Genomic DNA, 18,443 nt, shown 5'->3' with positions numbered 1-18,443 from the left:
CACATACACACACTAAAGGCAGACCCCCCTCTCTTTTGCCAGCAACCTCGGAATCTCTCTCATTCCTCTGCTGCCACTGTCACTGCTGCCGTGTGGCTATTGGGAAGGCGCCGATTGCTGCTACTGACACTGAAGCCCATTCTGCTGCCTCCTCTGTGCAGGCCCCATGGGTTTCCAGTTCCTCCATGTTGATCTCGTACATTGTGAGATCTGCATAGAGAAAGTGCTATTCTTGCACATTCCCAAAGATTGCACGTGGCAATCACTAAAAAGTAATTTATTTATTTTTTACCTTTGCTGTCTGATCTTAGTTTTCTAATTGTTTGGTCACAGGTTTTTTTTTCCACCTTCCCTTTCTTATTTTTTTTTTTTGCCAATTCCTTTTATATTATCTTTTTTTCTGTTTCTTTTCTCTCCATCTTCTTCCTCAAACACACAGTCAGGTTCTCATTCTCATATGCATTTCTCTCTCACACACACACAGGCTCTCACTGTCACATGCTGTCTGACTCTCCCACACACAGGCTCTCACTCTCACATGCTCTCTCTCATACAATCATTCATACACAATCTCTCACTGGCACATGCTCTCTCTCATACAATCATTCATACACAATCTCTCACTGGCACATGCTGTCTGACTCACACACACAGGCTCTCTCTCTCTCCCACATGCTGTCTTGCTCAAGCACATGTTGTCTCTGCAAACATTCAGGTCCTCACTCTCAAACACAATCTCTCAACTCATCTCATACACGCATACACACACACCCTCTCTCTCACCTCTTGGCCTCCTCTTCGCGGGTCGGCGCAGGATGGGCTCTGCAGCAGCCCTGATCTTCTTGGGCCGTGGTGGCCCTGCTATCGGGCCTCTTCCTCTTCTCGGGCCACTGCGACTTGGAATTCGCGGCGGCCTGTAAGCGCAAGTGCTGGTCCTCTTCTGCACGTGCTGATGCTTCTCCTCCTTCCTGCCCACGCGGCTCCGGCAATGTTTACTTCTGGGGCCGCACAGGCAGGAAAGAGGAGGAGCATCAGTGCGTTTAAATGCGATCTTTTTCTTCGGGCCGTGTTGACGTGAGCCTCACCACGGCCCTGCCTATCGCTGCGCCGCATGTGCCTCCCTGCGTCCAGGGGCATTGGGGGGGATACTAAAAAACAAATTTTAAAGGGTCGGCGCAGCCAAAAAAAAAAAAAATTCCTGATAGTCCTTGAAACGCTGCGAGTGTCAGCAAAAACGTCTCGGCGTGTCATAGGTTAGCCATCACTGGGCTAGATTGTAGTTAGTAGTGTAGCTTCCTGAGGTGTTAGGCACCTTCGTGGTCCATCCCTCAGTTGAAGCTGGGTGTCCGGGGGGGTTGGATACCCCTGTCTGTGTCTCGCCCGCATCGGTACCAGTGTCTCGATAGCTAGGGGCCCCTGGTTTCCTCAAGTACTGTGGAGGCTCCTCTCACTCCTTCCTCAGACTCCAACTCTGTCAGGTTAAAGTTTCTTCAAAAAAATAAAAAGAAAGAAAGCAAGGAAGAAGCCTTTCAAGGTAGGAGAAATTCATTTGGGGGACGGGCCGTGCCGTTTCTTCGGCAGGCTAGCTGGAGTGGTGAGCTTAACCCCGTGGGTCCTCATGACAGCCCGGGGCTCCAGGTAGGTTGGCGGGGGGTAGGCCTACGTGCGCGTGTGAGGCCTTCTTTTTTTTCTCATGCCGGCAGCTCTTTTCACAGCAATTTCGCCTGCAGAGAGTTTTTCTATTTTAGCTCCTGGGCTTCTGACTGGAATTTTTTTCTTTTTTTTAGCCGACCGCGTTGCTGCTTGTTTTTTCTCAATGGCACCCCGGCCGAAGTTGGGAACCTGCTGCGCGTGTGGGGCGTCAGGGCAGGCCATAAATGCTAGTTCCCTGTGTTCTGCCTGATCTTCAGGGCAGGAGGGAACTTCCTCGGGGGGAGCAGCAAGCAGGCAAGGGCTCCGGGCCGCGGTCCTCCTTGGCAGGGCAGGGAAGCTTGTGGCGGCTGCCAAGGGAGGAGGAAGCCCCTCCCATTCTTTCTCCGATGGACCAAATTCCCACGTTTGGGGATGAGCCTGAGCCACCGGACTCTCCTGCGGGGGGTAGTGCTGATTCACGGGAGTTTTGCCCGGAGTTTGTGCTCCTGCTGCAAAAGGCGTTCCTGGCTAGGAAACAGGAGATCCTGAAGAGAGCAGCACAGCCGGACCCTTTGGCAGAGCCTCCACCAGAGCGGATACCCACGGGGTCCCCGGACTGCCATCACCCTGCAGGGGCTTACCAAGGGGCTCAAGGTGTGGATAGGTTGCCGGCGCCACTCAGGGATCCCTCAGACCCTGGAGCGGATCAGGATCCTGGACTCACCCAGGATATAGGTGGATGTGATACAGGACGACCCGGACCAAGATGACCTCCCACCTTCAGAAGGCGATGATTCCAGCATAGTGTGCTTGTTTAAGCGAGAAGAGCTTCGACCTCTTATTCCCCACATCTGGGAGATCCTGGGGATCAAAGTTTCACAGGAGGAATCAGACAGCGAAGGTGTCAACTCAGTCCTGGATGGGATTTGGGGTCAGACGATTTCCTTCCCATTACCTAAGAAGGTCCGCAAGCCTAGTGACCCGGGAGTGGGACTCGCCAGAAGCGGGTTTAAAAATGGGAAGAGCCATGGTGAAACTTTACCCGCTATCGCAGGATGTTTTTGGATCTTCTAAAGATACCAAAGGTGGATGCGGAGGTGTCTGCCGTGACTAAGAAGACCACCATTCCTGTGGCTGGGGCCACTGCACTGAAGGACATTCAGGACCGCAAACTGGATATTCATCTGAAGCGAGTCTTTGAGGTCTCAGCGCTGAATCTCAGGGCGGCGATTTGCACCAGCCTCATGCAGAGAGCCTGTCTTTGCTGGGTTCAGGAGGCGGCCACAACCCCCAGTCCTGACAGCGGGGGGCCCTTGCAAGCCACACATTTGGAGGTAGGAGTTGCCTATGTCGCAGATGCATTGTATGACTTGATTAGGACCTTGGCGCATAGTATGGTGTCTGCGGTTACGGCTCGTAGACTGCTCTGGTTTCGTAATTGGTCAGCAGACTTATCTTCCAAGTCTCAACTTTGTAACCTCCCCTTTAAGGGCAAGCTCCTCTTCGGGGAAGATCTCGACCAGTTGGTGAAATTGCTGGGGGAATCCAAGGGCAACCGATTGCCAGAGGATAGGAAACCTTTGAGGAAGGTTTTCCCCTGCGGCCTCGTTTTTGGGATTCTCGCAGATTTTGCCCTGGTAGGTCTTCAGCTCCTTCGGGGTCCATGCCGGGCACGGGACGTCAGCAGTCCTTTCGTGGAGGATGGCGCCAGGCAGAGAGTCCACGGGCCAGGGTGCTGGTCGTGGAAAACCTACCTAATGAAGCCAGGAGCACCCATTCCGTCGTAGAAGCTGTTGGAGACAGATTGTCGAGCTTCTACACAGAGTGGGAAAAGATTACCTCAGACCGATGGGTCTTGGAAGTGGTCCGGGACAGTTACACTCTCGAGTTTTCACGCCTGGTGTGGGAGGCCTTTGTGGAGTCTTGTGTCACTTCGCGGGTCAAGCATGAGGCAGTACAGGGGACTCTACAACGGCTGCTCGATCTCCAGGCCATTGTTCGTTCCCCTGGCAGAACAGGGCAAGGGACGGTATTCGGTCTACTTTGTGGTTCCCAAGAAACAGGGCACCTTTTGTCCCATTCTGGGTCTGCATGGTTTTCACATGGAGACGTTGAGAACTGTGGTGGCTGCGGTACTCAGAGGAGAATTTCTTGCGTCATTAGACCTCACCGAGGCGTATCGCCCCATCCCGATTCGCCGGGCTCACCAGCAGTTCCTCCGCTTCAAGGTGATGGGCCAATATTTCCAGTTTCAAACTCTTCCTTTCGGCCTGGCAATGGCTCCATGTACTTTCACCAAGGTTATGGTGGTCGTGGTGGCGATCCTGCTCAAGGAGGGAGTCCTTGTTCACCCATATCTCGACGGCTGGCTAATCTGAGCGAAGTCTCAGGAGGACTGCGTAAGATCGGTTCAGAGGGTGATGCTCACCTTGAAGTCACTCGGCTGGGACATAAATGTCCAGAAAAGTCAATTTGAGCCCATACAGTCATTGTTCTACTTGGGAGCGCTCTTCGACACTTTCCAAGGCAAGGTTTCTCTAGCAGCGGACCATGTAACAAAGTTGCAGGATCAGGTCCAAGCCCTGCTTCAGAGGAAGAATCCGAAGGTTTGGCATCACTTACAGGTTCTGGGATCCATGGCCTCCTCCTTGGATTTGGTCCTGTGGGCGTTCGCTCATTTGTGTCCCTTGCAGTGTGCTCTGTTATCGCGTGTCAGAACAGTTCCATATACTGTTACCCCTCCTTCCAGAGTCCAGAATCAGTCTATCATGGTGGCTTTCACGCAGCAACCTGGAACAGGGAGTGGACTTAGACCCTCCGAATTGGGTGGTTATCTCCACAGATGCCAGTCTATCCGGATGGGGTGCAGTCTGCCTCAACAAATCCGCCCAATGGAGAAATCCTCCAATGGAGAAATCCTGGTCCTTCAACCGCCTCGAGACGAGGGCTGTCCGGGTGGCCCTCTGAGCATTTCTTCCTCTGGTCAAGGATACATTGGTTCGAGAGTTCTCAGACAATGCGATGATGGTAGCTTACATCAACCGGCAAGATGGGACACAGAGTCTCGAGGTGGCATTGGAGGCAAGGCTATTGTTCACTTGGGCAGAGCGCCATCTCAAAGGAATCGCCGCGTCTCATGTCACAGGCGTGGAAAATGTACAGGCGGACTTCCTCACAGGCAGCTTGATCTGGGAGAGTGGGAGTTAGCTCCTGAAGCATGGAACCTCATTTGCGCCAGGTGGGGCGTACCTCAGTTGGATCTGATGGCAACTCGAGCCAATGCAAAGATGGAGTGCTTCTTCAGCCGTCGTCAAGAATTAGGCTCGAAAGGACTGGACGCTCTGGTAAGTCCATGGCCCACAGGCATTCTTCTCTATACCTTTCCTCCCTGGCCTCTAATCGGTCAGCTTCTACGACGCATAGAGCAGCATCCAGGCAGTGTAGTGTTGGTGGCCCCGGAGTGGCCACGTCACCCGTGGTTCACGGAAATGGTGCGATTAGCCTTGGAAGGTTCTCTATAGCTGGCGCATCTTCAGCATCTACTCCGTCAGGGGCCCATATTTTCGGATCGGGAGGATCACTTTTCTCTTGCGGCCTGGCTTTTGAGAGGCGGCGATTGCGATTGAGGGGATATTCCAAGCTGATCATTTCCACTCTGGCCTGTGTTAGGGTCTGGAAGTTATTTGAGGCATGGTGCCGCCAGCGCTCCTTGGATCCTTTGTCAACGGAGATTCCCCAGGTGTTGGACTTCCTGCAACAGGGGTTGGCCAAAGATTTAACTTTTAGCTCTCTTAGGGTTCAGGTGGCTGCCTTAGGTGCCTTAAGGGGCAGAGTTCAAGGTCAGTCGCTGGCAGTGCATCCAGACATTTTGCACTTCCTCAAAGGAGTAAAGCATTTATGTCCTCTCGTACACCCGTTATGTCCGGACTGGAGTTTGAACCTGGTGCTTCGGGTGTTTTGCGGAGCCCCCTTTGAGCCTTTACGGAGGGCTCCCATTAAGGATTGGACCTTGAAAACTGTTTTCCTCGTAGCCATTTGTTCTGCTCGACGCATTTCAGAGTTACAGGCTTTGTCATGTCGAGATCCTTTTCTTAGGATTTACAATGATAGAGTTTTGCTGTGCACGGTTCCTGCCTTTGTGCCCAAGGTGATCTCTGCTTTTCATGTCAATCAGGCAGTGGATCTGCCAGGATTTCTGAACTGGTCCAGGGATTCTCCTCAGGAGAGGAAACTCCATCTTTTGGATGTGCGTTGTGTTCTTTTGCGCTATTTGGAGGTTACTAATGACTTCCGGTGTTCTGACCATCTGTTTGTCTTGTTTGGGGGTCCTAAGAAGGGTGACAAGGTTTTGAAGGTGACGATTTTGCGCTGGATTAAGGAGGCTATCCCTGCGGCTTATGTTGCCCTCGGGCGTCAGGTGCCCGAGGGTCTGAGCGCTCATTCCACTAGAGCCCAGACTACCTCCTGGGCTGAGTGTCAGCTTCTGTCACCTCATGAGATCTGCAGAGTGGTGGTTTGGTCCTCCCTGCTCACTTTCACCAAGCATTGTTTGGATGGAGGGCACAAGATTATTCTCCAACAACCAACCTCCAAGCAATCAACTTACTTTTTACAACCAATTTTCAACCAACCCTAAGCATTACCAATATCCAGAAAACCATTATTTCTGATCTCTACCATCATGTTAAAAACTGCATCTATGTGAACTGAACAATTCATTGTAAATCACTCATTTCCCTGCTTTGTACCTTACCATTTTGCTGGTTAATATACTTTGTTAAAGTTACTATCTTCTCTTCTTCTTGCTCCTAGTTACGCCTCCTTGTTTTATTGTAACTGCAACTATTGTATGTTTAATACATATTATCTCGTTCACTGTTCCGGTTATCACCCCACTGTTTATTGTAAACCAGCATGATGTGATACTCTCACGAATGCTGGTATAGAAAAAAATATAAAATAAATAAAATAAGATGAATCGTCCTTTGGGGAGGGTGTACTGCGAGCGGGTCTTTTGGGTTCCCGCCCAGTGTAGAGTAGCTTGGGTACATCCCACTGGTCTGGACTGATCTGGGTATGTTCAGGAAAGGAAAATTGGTTTTTACCTGCTAATTTTCGTTTCTGTAATACCACAGATCAGTCCAGAGACCCGTCCCCCTTTTCAGATTCCGAAACACTACTTTAAGAAGTGATATTTCCTGAAGAAACAATTTGGTCTTTTTCCAAATGCTCTGGAAGGGGCAAGTTCCGAGGTGGTCTAGAGGGTTTTTTTTTTTGTTTTATCTGTTCCGGGCGAGAGGTTGGCGGTTAGGTTTTTGGGTTCCAACCCCCTTCACCTTTTAAGTAAAGTTTGGTTGTTTAGGCTTGGGTACAGGTCAAAACTGAGGGACTGCAGGAGGCATTCTAGTTAAGTAGCAGTGCCTAAAGATTTTGTTCTCTGACTCCATCTGCTGGTAGGAATGCACAACCCACTGGTCTGAACTGATCTGTGGTATTACAGGAACGAAAATTAGCACGTAAGAACCAATTTTCCTATAATTTAATCTTCACGTGCATTGGTCTCCTTTCATTTTCAGATGCATTTTCCTGGCGGGTCTCCCACTGGATGGTCTCTCTCCCCATCACTCTGGGGTCTGTGCTCATCTTCTGTTGTTTCCTGGCTGCGACTGATCACCACTTGAGGAAGGAACAGAGAGAGAAAGGTAAATTCGCCCCTGAACCCTGACTGTGCCTCAGGAGACTGGGGGGGGGGGGGGGGGGGAGGGGAGCAGCTGAAGGGGAGGGTCCCTATAGAGACTGACAGCTGTGAGAGGCAAGAGAGAGCTTTAACGGAGGCCTGTCAGCTTCATTCAGTGTCAGATCTGTAGGTGATTTATAATTATTTCATTAGAAAATGCTGATAAGTGATCTGTGATGTCATCGCTGCACAAAGTGCAGTCGTGTTCTGGTTGGTGCAGGGGCCATAGATTGGCATCTCCTGACTTCTCTACCTGTCTGTTAGACCCCCAAATGACTCTCCTGCTGAGATGGTGCGAGAGATTTAAAGCAGAGAGGAATCAACCCAAGAAATGGAGACGATCAGAGCGAAGAAAACCTCAATACAAAAATACAGTTTCCCTCATTCTTAATCTGACTGAAAGGAAAAAATCAGCAGAAGAAATAAATCTTCCAGGCCAGGATTTAGAAAATCCGCTTGCCCGCTCACCTGGGACCAGTGGGTTGTCCTGGCTGGTGAGACAGCAGCATCTTCGTCCTTAGGAGGAAGAAGAGGAGTCTTTGGTTTTTCCTTATTTGATGTCCTTAACGGATCAGATGTACAAATAAAGGACATCCCTAGAGTTCTGTGAACAAATGTAATCCCAAAATGCACTGCATTACAAATGAGAGGGAAAGGCTGAAGGAAGAGGGACTGAGTTTTTCCCATCAATAGCAGGGCTGAATTAGCCATGCTGCCTGGGAGCGCTCGCGACCCAAAGTAGGCAGAGTTTCCTCAGTGAGTCACAGAGCTTTGACTCTGTGCGACTGCGCGATCATCTTCCCGTGCGATTCCCCTCGTCTCCTCAGTTTCTTTTTTTTCCACGAGCCATTCGCACGTGGGGTTTTCCTCTCAGACTCTTTTTTCCTGTTAGGAAATATTTTTTGTGATTTTTGTAAATTTTTCGATCTGAGATGGCTCCGAAGCCATCTGGATTTAAATACTGCCAGTGTGGCAAAGTTATGTCCATCATTGATGGACATAACTATTGCTATAGTTGTTTAGGCCCGGACCATGACCAAGCCTCATGTAGACTGTGGTCAGATGTCCCTGAGGGCCCAGCACCAGCACGCTGAAAAGATGGACCATCTCCGAATGGGCTCTTACACCCCAACAGCCTCCACACATTCTTTGCCAGGACCAGCAAAGAAAGGTAAAGCGTCCATGAAAAGAGCCTCCTCCCTTGGACCAAGTGAAATGCGCCGCGCCGATTCAGGTACCAGGCCCGGGTTTGACAGACCTTAGAGCCTCCCAAAAAAGCCGGGGCGTCAGCAGAGGTACCAGAGCGGGACAAAAGAGTTGTGGGTGCGTCGATCAGGCCACAGGGCCCTGTTCCCAGTCGACCCCGCTCCCCAGCGGCGAAGGACTCAACGCTTTTGACGCAGTCAAAGCATCAGAAAAAGCCGACGCACTCGACACACGGCGCACCCTCGACACACTCGACTCCATCGACTCACATGGAGTGATCTGAGCATAACGCCAAATGTCCAACGCAAACCACGACGCATGCTTTAATGCAACCGACGCAACCAGGCCAGGAACAACAATTACTGTTCCACATGAAGTCTCACAGAGACCAACACACAACATAGAGCCTCATCTACTCACTCTGGACGCTCTATAACACCTAAACGTCCACGTGACAGTTCAGATGTAGATATTGAGTTCCTTTCTGACCCAGATGCCCAATCTTCAAAGGATGCATCAATCAGTGGAGGTTCTTTTTCGAAATTGTCTTCGGTATCTCGCAGCAAAAGGTTATCTCCTCAACTGCAAATCCCCCTTGTAAAAAGACACAGACCACCTCTGGTTATTCCACCTACACCTCAGCTCATAAGAACAACTCCACAGGATATCTTGTTGGCTGCATTACCTACAAGACTATCCTCAATGCCGGGGCACTTACCCCCACAACCAGGAACCCTGGCATCCACGGCCATGATGAAAATTTCGCAAGCATTAAGTTTGGTTTTTGAAGATCTTGAGCATGTGAAAGTGGAGCCACCGGTAGAGTCTCCTCACCATTCTGCTCCTAGACCTCCTGCTCCAGCTGACCTTCCATCATTGCCTCTCCCATTGTTGCGATCCCCCCTGCTGCTGCGCTGCAGGAGGTCTCTTACCTTCCTCCAGAGGCCGCTCTGAAGCCAGGGCCTCGCCTGCGCATCATCCAGGACTTGCTCCAGGGCCTGAGAGGCCTAGCTGTGCCGGTGGCTTGCAGCCTCAGTGTTTGGACTTCCTGTTGGGCGACGCCCTTCCCTAGGGGCTGGCCCACAGCTCTCTACCCTAGTTATAGGACCAGTGGTGGGCGGTCCTGGCAAGCTCCTCCCAGGGAGTTGCCTTCTACCTCCAGTATTTAAGGACTTTCTGTTCACTGTGTCTTTGCCTTCGGATTGGGTTACACAGTTGCCTGTGGCCTCTCCCGATCCAGGTCCTCCGTGACTACGACTCCTGCTTGTCGTCAGCCTGCCTTGACTCCGGTCTGTGACTCCGACTCCTGCTTGTCTTCAGCCTGCCTTGACTCCGGTCCGTGACTCCGACTCCTGCTTGTCTTCAGCCTGCCTTGACTCCGGTCCGTGACTCCGACTCCTGCTTGTCTTCAGCCTGCCTTGACTCCGGTCCGTGACTCCGACTCCTGCTTGTCTTTAGCCTGCCTTGACTCCGGTCCGTGACTCCGACTCCTGCTTGTCTTTAGCCTGCCTTGACTCCGGTCCGTGACTCCGACTCCTGCTTGTCTTCGGCCTTCGGATCGGGCTCTACAGTAGTCTGTAACCCTGCCGATCCAGGTCCTCCGTGGCTCCGACTCCTGCTTGTTGTCAGCCTGCCTTGACTCCGGTCCGTGACTCCGACTCCTGCTTGTCTTCAGCCTGCCTTGACTCCGGTCCGTGACTCCGACTCCTGTTTGTCTTCAGCCTTCGGATTGGGTTACACAGTTGCCTGTGGCCTCTCCCGATCCAGGTCCTCCGTGACTACGACTCCTGCTTGTCGTCAGCCTGCCTTGACTCCGGTCCGTGACTCCGACTCCTGCTTGTCTTCAGCCTGCCTTGACTCCGGTCCGTGACTATGACTCCTGCTTGTCTTCAGCCTGCCTTGACTCCGGTCCGTGACTCCGACTCCTGCTTGTCTTCAGCCTGCCTTGACTCCGGTCCGTGACTCCGACTCCTGCTTGTCTTCAGCCTGCCTTGACTCCGGTCCGTGACTCCGACTCCTGCTTGTCTTCAGCCTGCCTTGACTCCGGTCCGTGACTCCGACTCCTGCTTGTCTTCAGCCTGCCTTGACTCCGGTCCGTGACTCCGACTCCTGCTTGTCTTCGGCCTTCGATCAGGCCTTGGATCTGAGCATTACAGTCGCCTGTAACCTAGCCGATCCAGGTCCTCCATGTTTGATGGCGCCTTGTCCTGCCTCTGCTTGATGTTCCTGATGTCCAGTGTCTCTGCCTTGATGCCTGTCTTTGACCCTGCCTAGATGTTTGTTCCTGTGCCTGCCAGCCGTAAGGGCTTCGGATGTGAGTTTCCCAGCATCGGAGTCCTGTTCGCCTGGGTCTTCCCCGCGCCCTCCTTCTCAGCGTGGTCCGCGACCAGCCTCTCAGGGCTGTGTAGGGCGCGTCTGGGACAGGGTGGTCCGCGACTCAGTCCCACGGGTGGGCTGAGTAGGGCGCCCTGATGGACAGTGCAATGTTCCCGTCCAGCCTTGTCTTCAGTGTCTGCTTCAGCCTTTGTCCGGATGTCTACCTGTCTCTGCCTTGACCTGGTTCCTGAGCCTTCTGTCCTGTTGGGCCCTGGAGTGGCCAACAGGAGGGATTCGTCCCACGGGCTCTTGAGCTTCTGCCAGCCGAGGGGGCTTCGGATGTGAGTATCCCAGCATCGGAGTTCCTGCTCGCCTGGGCCTTTCCTGTGTCTCGCTTCAGCCCTTGTCCTGATGTCTTCGTCTTGCTTCTGCCCCGTCTGATGTCTTCAGTTTAAGGACTCTGTCTGCCCTCGCCTCTGTCCGGCCTGCTGCCCATTGCCGTTCCCTGCGGCAGGTCCGAAAGGGCCGGGAACAGTCGGAGGACCGTTCATTAGTCAACTTCCCCGTGTTGGCTACCATGGGCATGCAGGTCCGGCTGAGGGTCGGACTCCCTGCTTCTGTTCCTGCCTGCCTGGCTCACCATGCCTGCTCAGCTCACCTCCCACGGTGTGGCCTTGGGCTCCTCCTGGGGTCCAGCCGTGGCCCAAGGGCTCACCACCCGCCCGAGACGACCGCGCCCGCGCGCGCTCGTAACACCCATGCAGCACGGATTCACAAATAACCTCATCCTCCCCAAATTCCTCCACGGGAATGCCCTCTGACCCACCAGAAAGTTTACCAGAACTGTATTCACCACCGGAAGACCTCTCATACACAAAATTCATTGAGAAAGTGGGACATCTTCTCCAAGTGAAGACAGGCAAAATTCCTGATTCCAGAGCTGAGATGCTGGGAATTCTTAAAATATTCGAGATGCTACCAGAACCAACTGCCTTACCTCCTCATTCAGTCCTTGATGGGGGTCTTGCACAAGATGTGGGAAACCCCTTTTTCCACCATGGCTGCATCTCTAAGACAGATTTAAAATACAGAATGAGAAATTCTGCCATTTATGACTCCACTCAACTTCCCCACAACTCCATCGTAGTTGAGTCAGCATTAGTAAAAGCAAAGCGCTCCAAGATCCATGCAAATGCACCCTCAGGACGAGATGCCAAATGCATGGATGATTTTGGCCGAAGAATGTACCATTCAGCAATGTTGTCTACAAAAATACAACATCATCAATTTTACATGACACAATATCTATATGAGTGTCTTCAAAGACTGCGCCCTATGCGTGGGTGATAACTTATTTGGTGACAAGTTTGGGGAAACGGTGTCCCATCTGAAGGAGCAGAGCATGGCGGTACTCTCTCTCACCACACCTTCTGACATGCACACAGGCCCTTGAAGATTTTATCCATCCTATCGCAGGAGATCCTACCAAAGAGCACCCTCTAGACATTTTATACCTTACAGGTCTCAGCACTATGGTCAACCAAGACCTTCGTCACAAGCCAATCAATCAAGGGGCAGACCTCATCAACAGCAACAACCTACACAGGCGGCTGCAGCTCCACAAAAGCAACCACCTGCTTTTTGAGTGCCAGAGAGCCACCCCCACCACCATTACTTGTTTCTTTTTCATTGAAAATGTAATAAGAAATTAATAAACTATAAATTTAAAAAAAAAATCTATTCAATCAATCCCTCTTCAAAAACAAAAACAGGGATTCTATTCCCAGTACTTCCTCATCCCAAGAAAGAGAGGTTCAAGATGACCTCTCTCAAGAATATCTTACCACTCTTACAGCCCAATGATTGGCTATGTTCTATCGACCTGAAGGATGCGAACTCCCATAAACCCATGCACCCATCTTTGTGGCGCGTCCTTTGTTTTCAAGTTCAGAACATGCATTACCAATACAAAGTTCTGCCATTTGACCTGTTCTCGGCCCCAAGAGTATTCACGAAATGTGTAGCAGTGGTGGTGGCTCATCTCAGACAACTATCGATCCAAATATTCCCTTATCTAGATGACTGGTTGCTAGTAGCATCGAATCCAAATACGCTACAAGCACACATGGGTAAAAGAGAAGGTGAAAGAAGCTATTTTAGCCAAAAGATCTTCATTCAAAAATTGGAAGAAGGATCCAACAGAAGAAAATAGGTGTTTAAAATCATGAGAGGTCTAGAACGGGTAGATGTGAATCGGTTATTTACTCTTTCAGATAATAGAAAGACTAGGGGGGACTCCATGAAGTTAGCATGTGGCACATTTAAAACTAATCGGAGAAAGTTATTTTTTACTCAACGCACAATTAAACTCGGGAATTTGTTGCCAAAAGATATGGTTAGTGCAGTTAGTATAGCTGTGTTTAAAAAAGGATTGCATAAGTTTTGAGGAGAAGTCCATTACCTGCTATTAAGTTGACTTAGAAAATAGCCACTGCAATTACTAGCAACAGTAACATGGAATAGACAGTTTTTGGGTACTTGCCAGGTTCTTATGGCCTGGATTGGCCACTGTTGGAAACAGGATGCTGGGCTTGATGGACACTTGGTCTGACACAGTATGGCATGTTCTTATGTTCATAAGTGTTGGCAAGTTAAATGTAAGACATTGATAAGACAGACTAAGAGAGAATTTGAAAAGAAGTTGACCGAAGAGGCAAAAACTCACAGAAAAATATATATATCCGAAGCAGAAAGCCTGTGAGGGAGTCAGTTGGACCTAGATGATCGAGGGGTTAAAGGGGCACTTAGAGAAGATAAGGCCATTCTAGAAAGATTAAATGATTTCTTTTCTTCAGTGTTTACTGAAGAGGATGATGGGGAGGTACCCATACTGGAGAAGGTTTTCATGGGATGATTCAGATGGACTGAAGCAAATCACGGTGAACCTATAAGATGTGGTAGGCCTGATTGACAAACTGAAGAGTAGTAAATCACCTGGACCAGATGGTATACACCCCAGGGTTCTGAAGGAATTAAAAAATGAAATTTCAGACCTATTAGTAAAAATTTGTAACCTATCAATAAAATCATCCATTGTATCTGAAGACTGGAGGATAGCTAATGTAACCCAAATATTTAAAAAGGGCTCCAGGGGCAATCCGGGAAACTACAGATCGGTTAGCCTGAATTCAGTGCCAGGAAAAATAGTGGGAAGTGTTCTAAATATCAAAATCACAGAACATATAGAAAGTCATGGTTTAATGGAACAAAGTCAGCATGGTTTTACACAAGGCAAATCTTGCCTCACAAATATGCTTCACTTTTTTGAAGGAGTTAAACATGTGGATAAAGGTGAACCGGTAGATGTAGTGTACTTGGATTTTTAGAAGGCATTTGACGAAGTTCCTCATGAGAGGCTTCTAGGAAAAGTAAAAAGTCATGGTATAGGTGGCGATGTCCTTTCGTGGATTACAAACTGGCTAAAAGACAGGAAACAGAGAGTAGGATTAAATGGACAATTTTCTCAGTGGAAGGAAGTGGGCAATGGAGTGCCTCAAGGATCTATTTTGGGACCCTTACTTTTTAATATATTTATAAATGATCTGGAAAGAAATACGATGAGTGAGGTAATCAAATTTGCAGATGATACAAAATTGTTCAGAGTAGTTAAATCACAAGCAGATCGTGATAAATTGCAGGAAGACCTTGTGAGACTGGAAAATTGGGCATCGAAATGGCAGATGAAATTTAATGTGGATAAGTGCTAGGTGATGCATATAGGGAAAAATAACCCATGCTATAATTACACAATGAGGGTTCCACATTAGGTGCTACAACCCAAGAAAGAGATCTAGGTGTCATAGTGGATAACACATTGAAATCATCGATTCTGTGTGCTGCGGCAGTCAAAAAAGCAAACAGAATGTTGGGAATTATTAGGAAGGGAATGGTGAATAAAACGGAAAATGTCATAATGCCTCTGTATCGCTCCATGGTGAGACCGCACCTTGAATACTGTGTACAATTCTGGTCGCCGCATCTCAAAAAAGATATAGTTGCGATGGAGAAGGGCGACCAAAATTATAAGGGGAATGGAACAGCTCCCCTATGAGGAAAGACTAAAGAGGTTAGGACTTTTCAGCTTGGAGAAGAGATGACTGAGGGGGGATATGATAGAGGTGTTTAAAATCATGAGAGGTCTAGAACGGGTAGATGTGTATCGGTTATTTACTCTTTCGGATAATAGAAAGACTAGGGGGGCATTCCATGAAGTTAGCATGGGGCACATTTAAAACTAATCGGAGAAAGTTCTTTTTCACTCAATGCACAATTAAACTCTGGAATTTGTTGCCAGAGGATGTGGTTAGTGCAGTTAGTGTAGCTGTGTTTAAAAAAGGACTGGATAAGTTCTTGGAGGAAAAGTTCATTACCTGCTATTAATTAAATTGACTTAGAAAATAGCCACTGCTATTACTAGCAACAGTAATATGGGATCTTCTTAGTGTTTGGGTACTTGCCAGGTTCTTATGGCCTGGATTGGCCACTGTTGGAAACAGGATACTGGGCTTGATGGATCCTGGGTCTGACCCAGTATGGCATGTTCTTATGTATGTTCTTATCTGCTGCTCCTGCTTGGGGGAGTCAGACCCAAACCTCGCTTCACTAAATCTATGTGAACCTCCCCAACTAGTTAGTACATTCTTTCTGGGAAGGAAAGCAGGGGTTCCTTACAATAAAAAAGTTGCATAATATCAACAGACAAAAGCCCTAACACACACCCTTCACCCTGTCTTTTCACTTACATCCTCCCCCTTCTCTCTTGCACACACACCTCATCCCCTCCTTCCACTTACATCCCTCTACCACACACACACATTCCTTTACTCCTCACTCACTCACACCTCGCTATTTCCACAGCTCACCCCTACTCACTCACATTCCTCCAACACACGCACACACTCTTCATTCCTACTGCACTCCCATCTGTCCTTCACTCACTCATGCATCTTGCCTGCTCCTTTCCAACAGAAACATCTCAGCAGGGTACCTCACCCATTGGTCGGCCCCTGTCACATGCTACCATGTGACAGGGGCCGACCAATGGCACTGGTAGCCCCTGTGACATAGTAAGGGCAAAGGCTATTGGTGCCATTTTGAATACTGGCAGCCGAATACTGGCAGCCGACACTCCAGGACCCCCAGGGACTTTTGGCAAGTCTTGAGGGGATCAGATGTCCCCCCAAGACTTGCCAAAAGTCCCTGGTGGTCCAGCGGGGGTCCTGGAGCGATCTCCTGCACTCGGGCCGTCGGCTGCCGGTATTCAAAAGGGCGCCGATAGCCTTTGCCCTTACTGTGTCACACTGTGTCACAGGGGCTACCGGTGCCATTGATCGGCCCCTGTGACATACCTGCCCTGTGGCCCTCTCAAGCTTTTCTGTGCCTGTGCATTTCCTGATGAAGGCAGAAGTGCTTTAGGGATGTGCATTCATTTTGAACGAATCCGCAATCCGCAATGTATAGGGCCCTATTCGTTGCATTCATGGGGTTCTGAAAAGTATGGTGAACCCCCACGAATGCAATGTATCATAACGAATAAACCTCCCACGTTCCTGACCCCCCCAAGAGTTGCCAAATGTCCCTGGTGGTCCAGCGGGGGTCCTGGAGCGATCTCCTGCACTCGGGCCGTCGGCTGCCGGTATTCAAAAGGGCGCCGATAGCCTTTGCCCTTACTGTGTCACAGGGGCTACCGGTGCCATTGATCGGCCCCTGTGACATAGTAAGGGCAAAGGCTATCGGCGCCCTTTTGAATACCGGCAGCCGACGGCCCGAGTGCAGGAGATCGCTCCAGGACCCCCGCTGGACCACCAGGGACATTTGGCAACTCTTGGGGGGGTCAGGAACGTGGGAGGTTTATTCGTTATGATACGTTGCATTCGTGGGGGTTCACCATACTTTTCAGAACCCCATGAATGCAACGAATAGGGCCCTATACATTGCGGATTGCGGATTCGTTCAAAATGAATGCACATCCCTAAAGCACTTCTGCCTTCATCAGGAAATGCACAGGCACAGAAAAGCTTGAGAGGGCCACAGGGCAGGTAGTGGGGCACATTCTGAGTCGCTGTGGCCTTCATCACTGCTACTGCTCTGTGCCACTTTGGGACAAGTATAAGGCACTCGCCTGACTCCATGTCATAAGGAGCAGTCTGATTCAGTCCTGGCTTTATCCTGGTGCATGATGGGATTTGTAGTATGGAGTGGTCAGGTCTGTACTGCCCCAACTTCCCCATTTAGGGGGAGCGTCCCTCTCTCAGCTAAAACAAGCTTGTACTGGGAGAAGAGGGGAAAATCAGGAGACTTGTGTCATGCAGTGAGAGACACTGAGCAATAGGATTGCGAGAAACCATCAGTGAGCAGAGCTTCTCATAGGCTGAGTGATTGAGGAACCAACCAATGGAGGTTTCAGGTGGTTGGAAGAAGTCAATAAGGTTTAGAGGTGGGGATGTGATGAACCAATAATTGAGACAGGCAGGTGCGAGAGTAGCCAATGAAGGTTAGAAGCGAGGAAGTAATGAGGGTTAGAGGTAGGTGTGAAGAACGTGTGCTCATGTTTATTATTGTTTCCTCCTCTCTGCAGTGGATGTGACTCTGGATCCTGAAAATGCTCATCCTGATCTCGTCTTGTCTGAAGATCGGAAAAGTATCAGAGCGGGAGACACAAGGCAGAACCTGCCTGACAGTCCCCAGAGATTTGATGATTCGCGCAGTGTCCTTGGCTGTGACTGTTTCACTTCAGGGAGACATTACAGGGAGATGGGGATAGCTGGGTGTGTAAAGACTTTGGGGCAAAGCGCACTGTAAAACCCGCACTCGGATGCGAGATAAACAGGCTCTACTCCACCCCCTAATGCAATAGGGGGATCAGCGCCTATTTAACGCACGTCCTATGCAGAATGAATGAGAGCGCTCATCACATGTAAATACATGTAAATAAGACTATTACTCATTCACTCCCAATGCAAAAAGATAAGGGGCAGATTTTTAAAAAGTATGCGCGTGCGTATTTATGCTCGTGCACCCGGCGCAAACGAGTACGTCGGATTTTAATAGGTACGCGTGTAGTCGCGCATATCTTTTAAAAGTCGGGGTCGGCGCGAGCAAGGCTGCGCAAAATCGACAGCCTGCGCGCGCCGAGCCACGCACCCTGCCTCTGTTCCCTCCGAGGCCGCTCCGATTTCGGAGCGGCCTCGGAGGGAACTTTCTTTCCAGCGCCCCCCACCTTCCCTTTCCTTCCTCTAACTAACCCGCCCCCTGGCCCTAATACCCCCCCTACCTTTATTTCAAAAGTTACGCCTGCCCGAGGCCGGCTGCCGGCGCGCCATTTTCCAGTCCGGGGGCTGGTCCGGAGGCCGCGGCCACGTCCCCGGTACGCCCCTGGGCCGGAACCACAGCCACGCCCCCCCTCCCCCCCTGGAATGCCCCCGATGCTGCGCCGGCCGCAACATGCCCCCCAACATGCCCCCCCCCCCAGGAAAGCCCTGGGACGTACACG

General features: G+C 50.3%; 1 protein-coding gene across 1 annotated transcript in view; it reads left to right on the top strand.

Moving 5' to 3' along the window:
- Positions 1-18,114, top strand: part of LOC115081316 (butyrophilin subfamily 1 member A1-like) — a 35,061-nt gene extending 16,947 nt beyond the window's left edge. Inside the window, exons 5-6 of the mRNA XM_029585796.1 lie at positions 7,209-7,334; positions 17,529-18,114. Coding sequence (XP_029441656.1) covers positions 7,209-7,334; positions 17,529-17,752 — 350 coding nt within the window. The 3' untranslated portion in view covers positions 17,753-18,114. The remainder of the gene's footprint in view (positions 1-7,208; positions 7,335-17,528) is intronic.
- Positions 18,115-18,443: the final 329 nt, after the last annotated feature.

The sequence above is a fragment of the Rhinatrema bivittatum genome, unplaced genomic scaffold (assembly GCF_901001135.1).
Source record: "Rhinatrema bivittatum unplaced genomic scaffold, aRhiBiv1.1, whole genome shotgun sequence".
NCBI classification, from domain to species: Eukaryota; Metazoa; Chordata; class Amphibia; order Gymnophiona; family Rhinatrematidae; genus Rhinatrema; species Rhinatrema bivittatum.
Note: the sequence above shows the minus strand (reverse complement) of the source record. Positions and strands in the feature narration are given on the sequence as shown.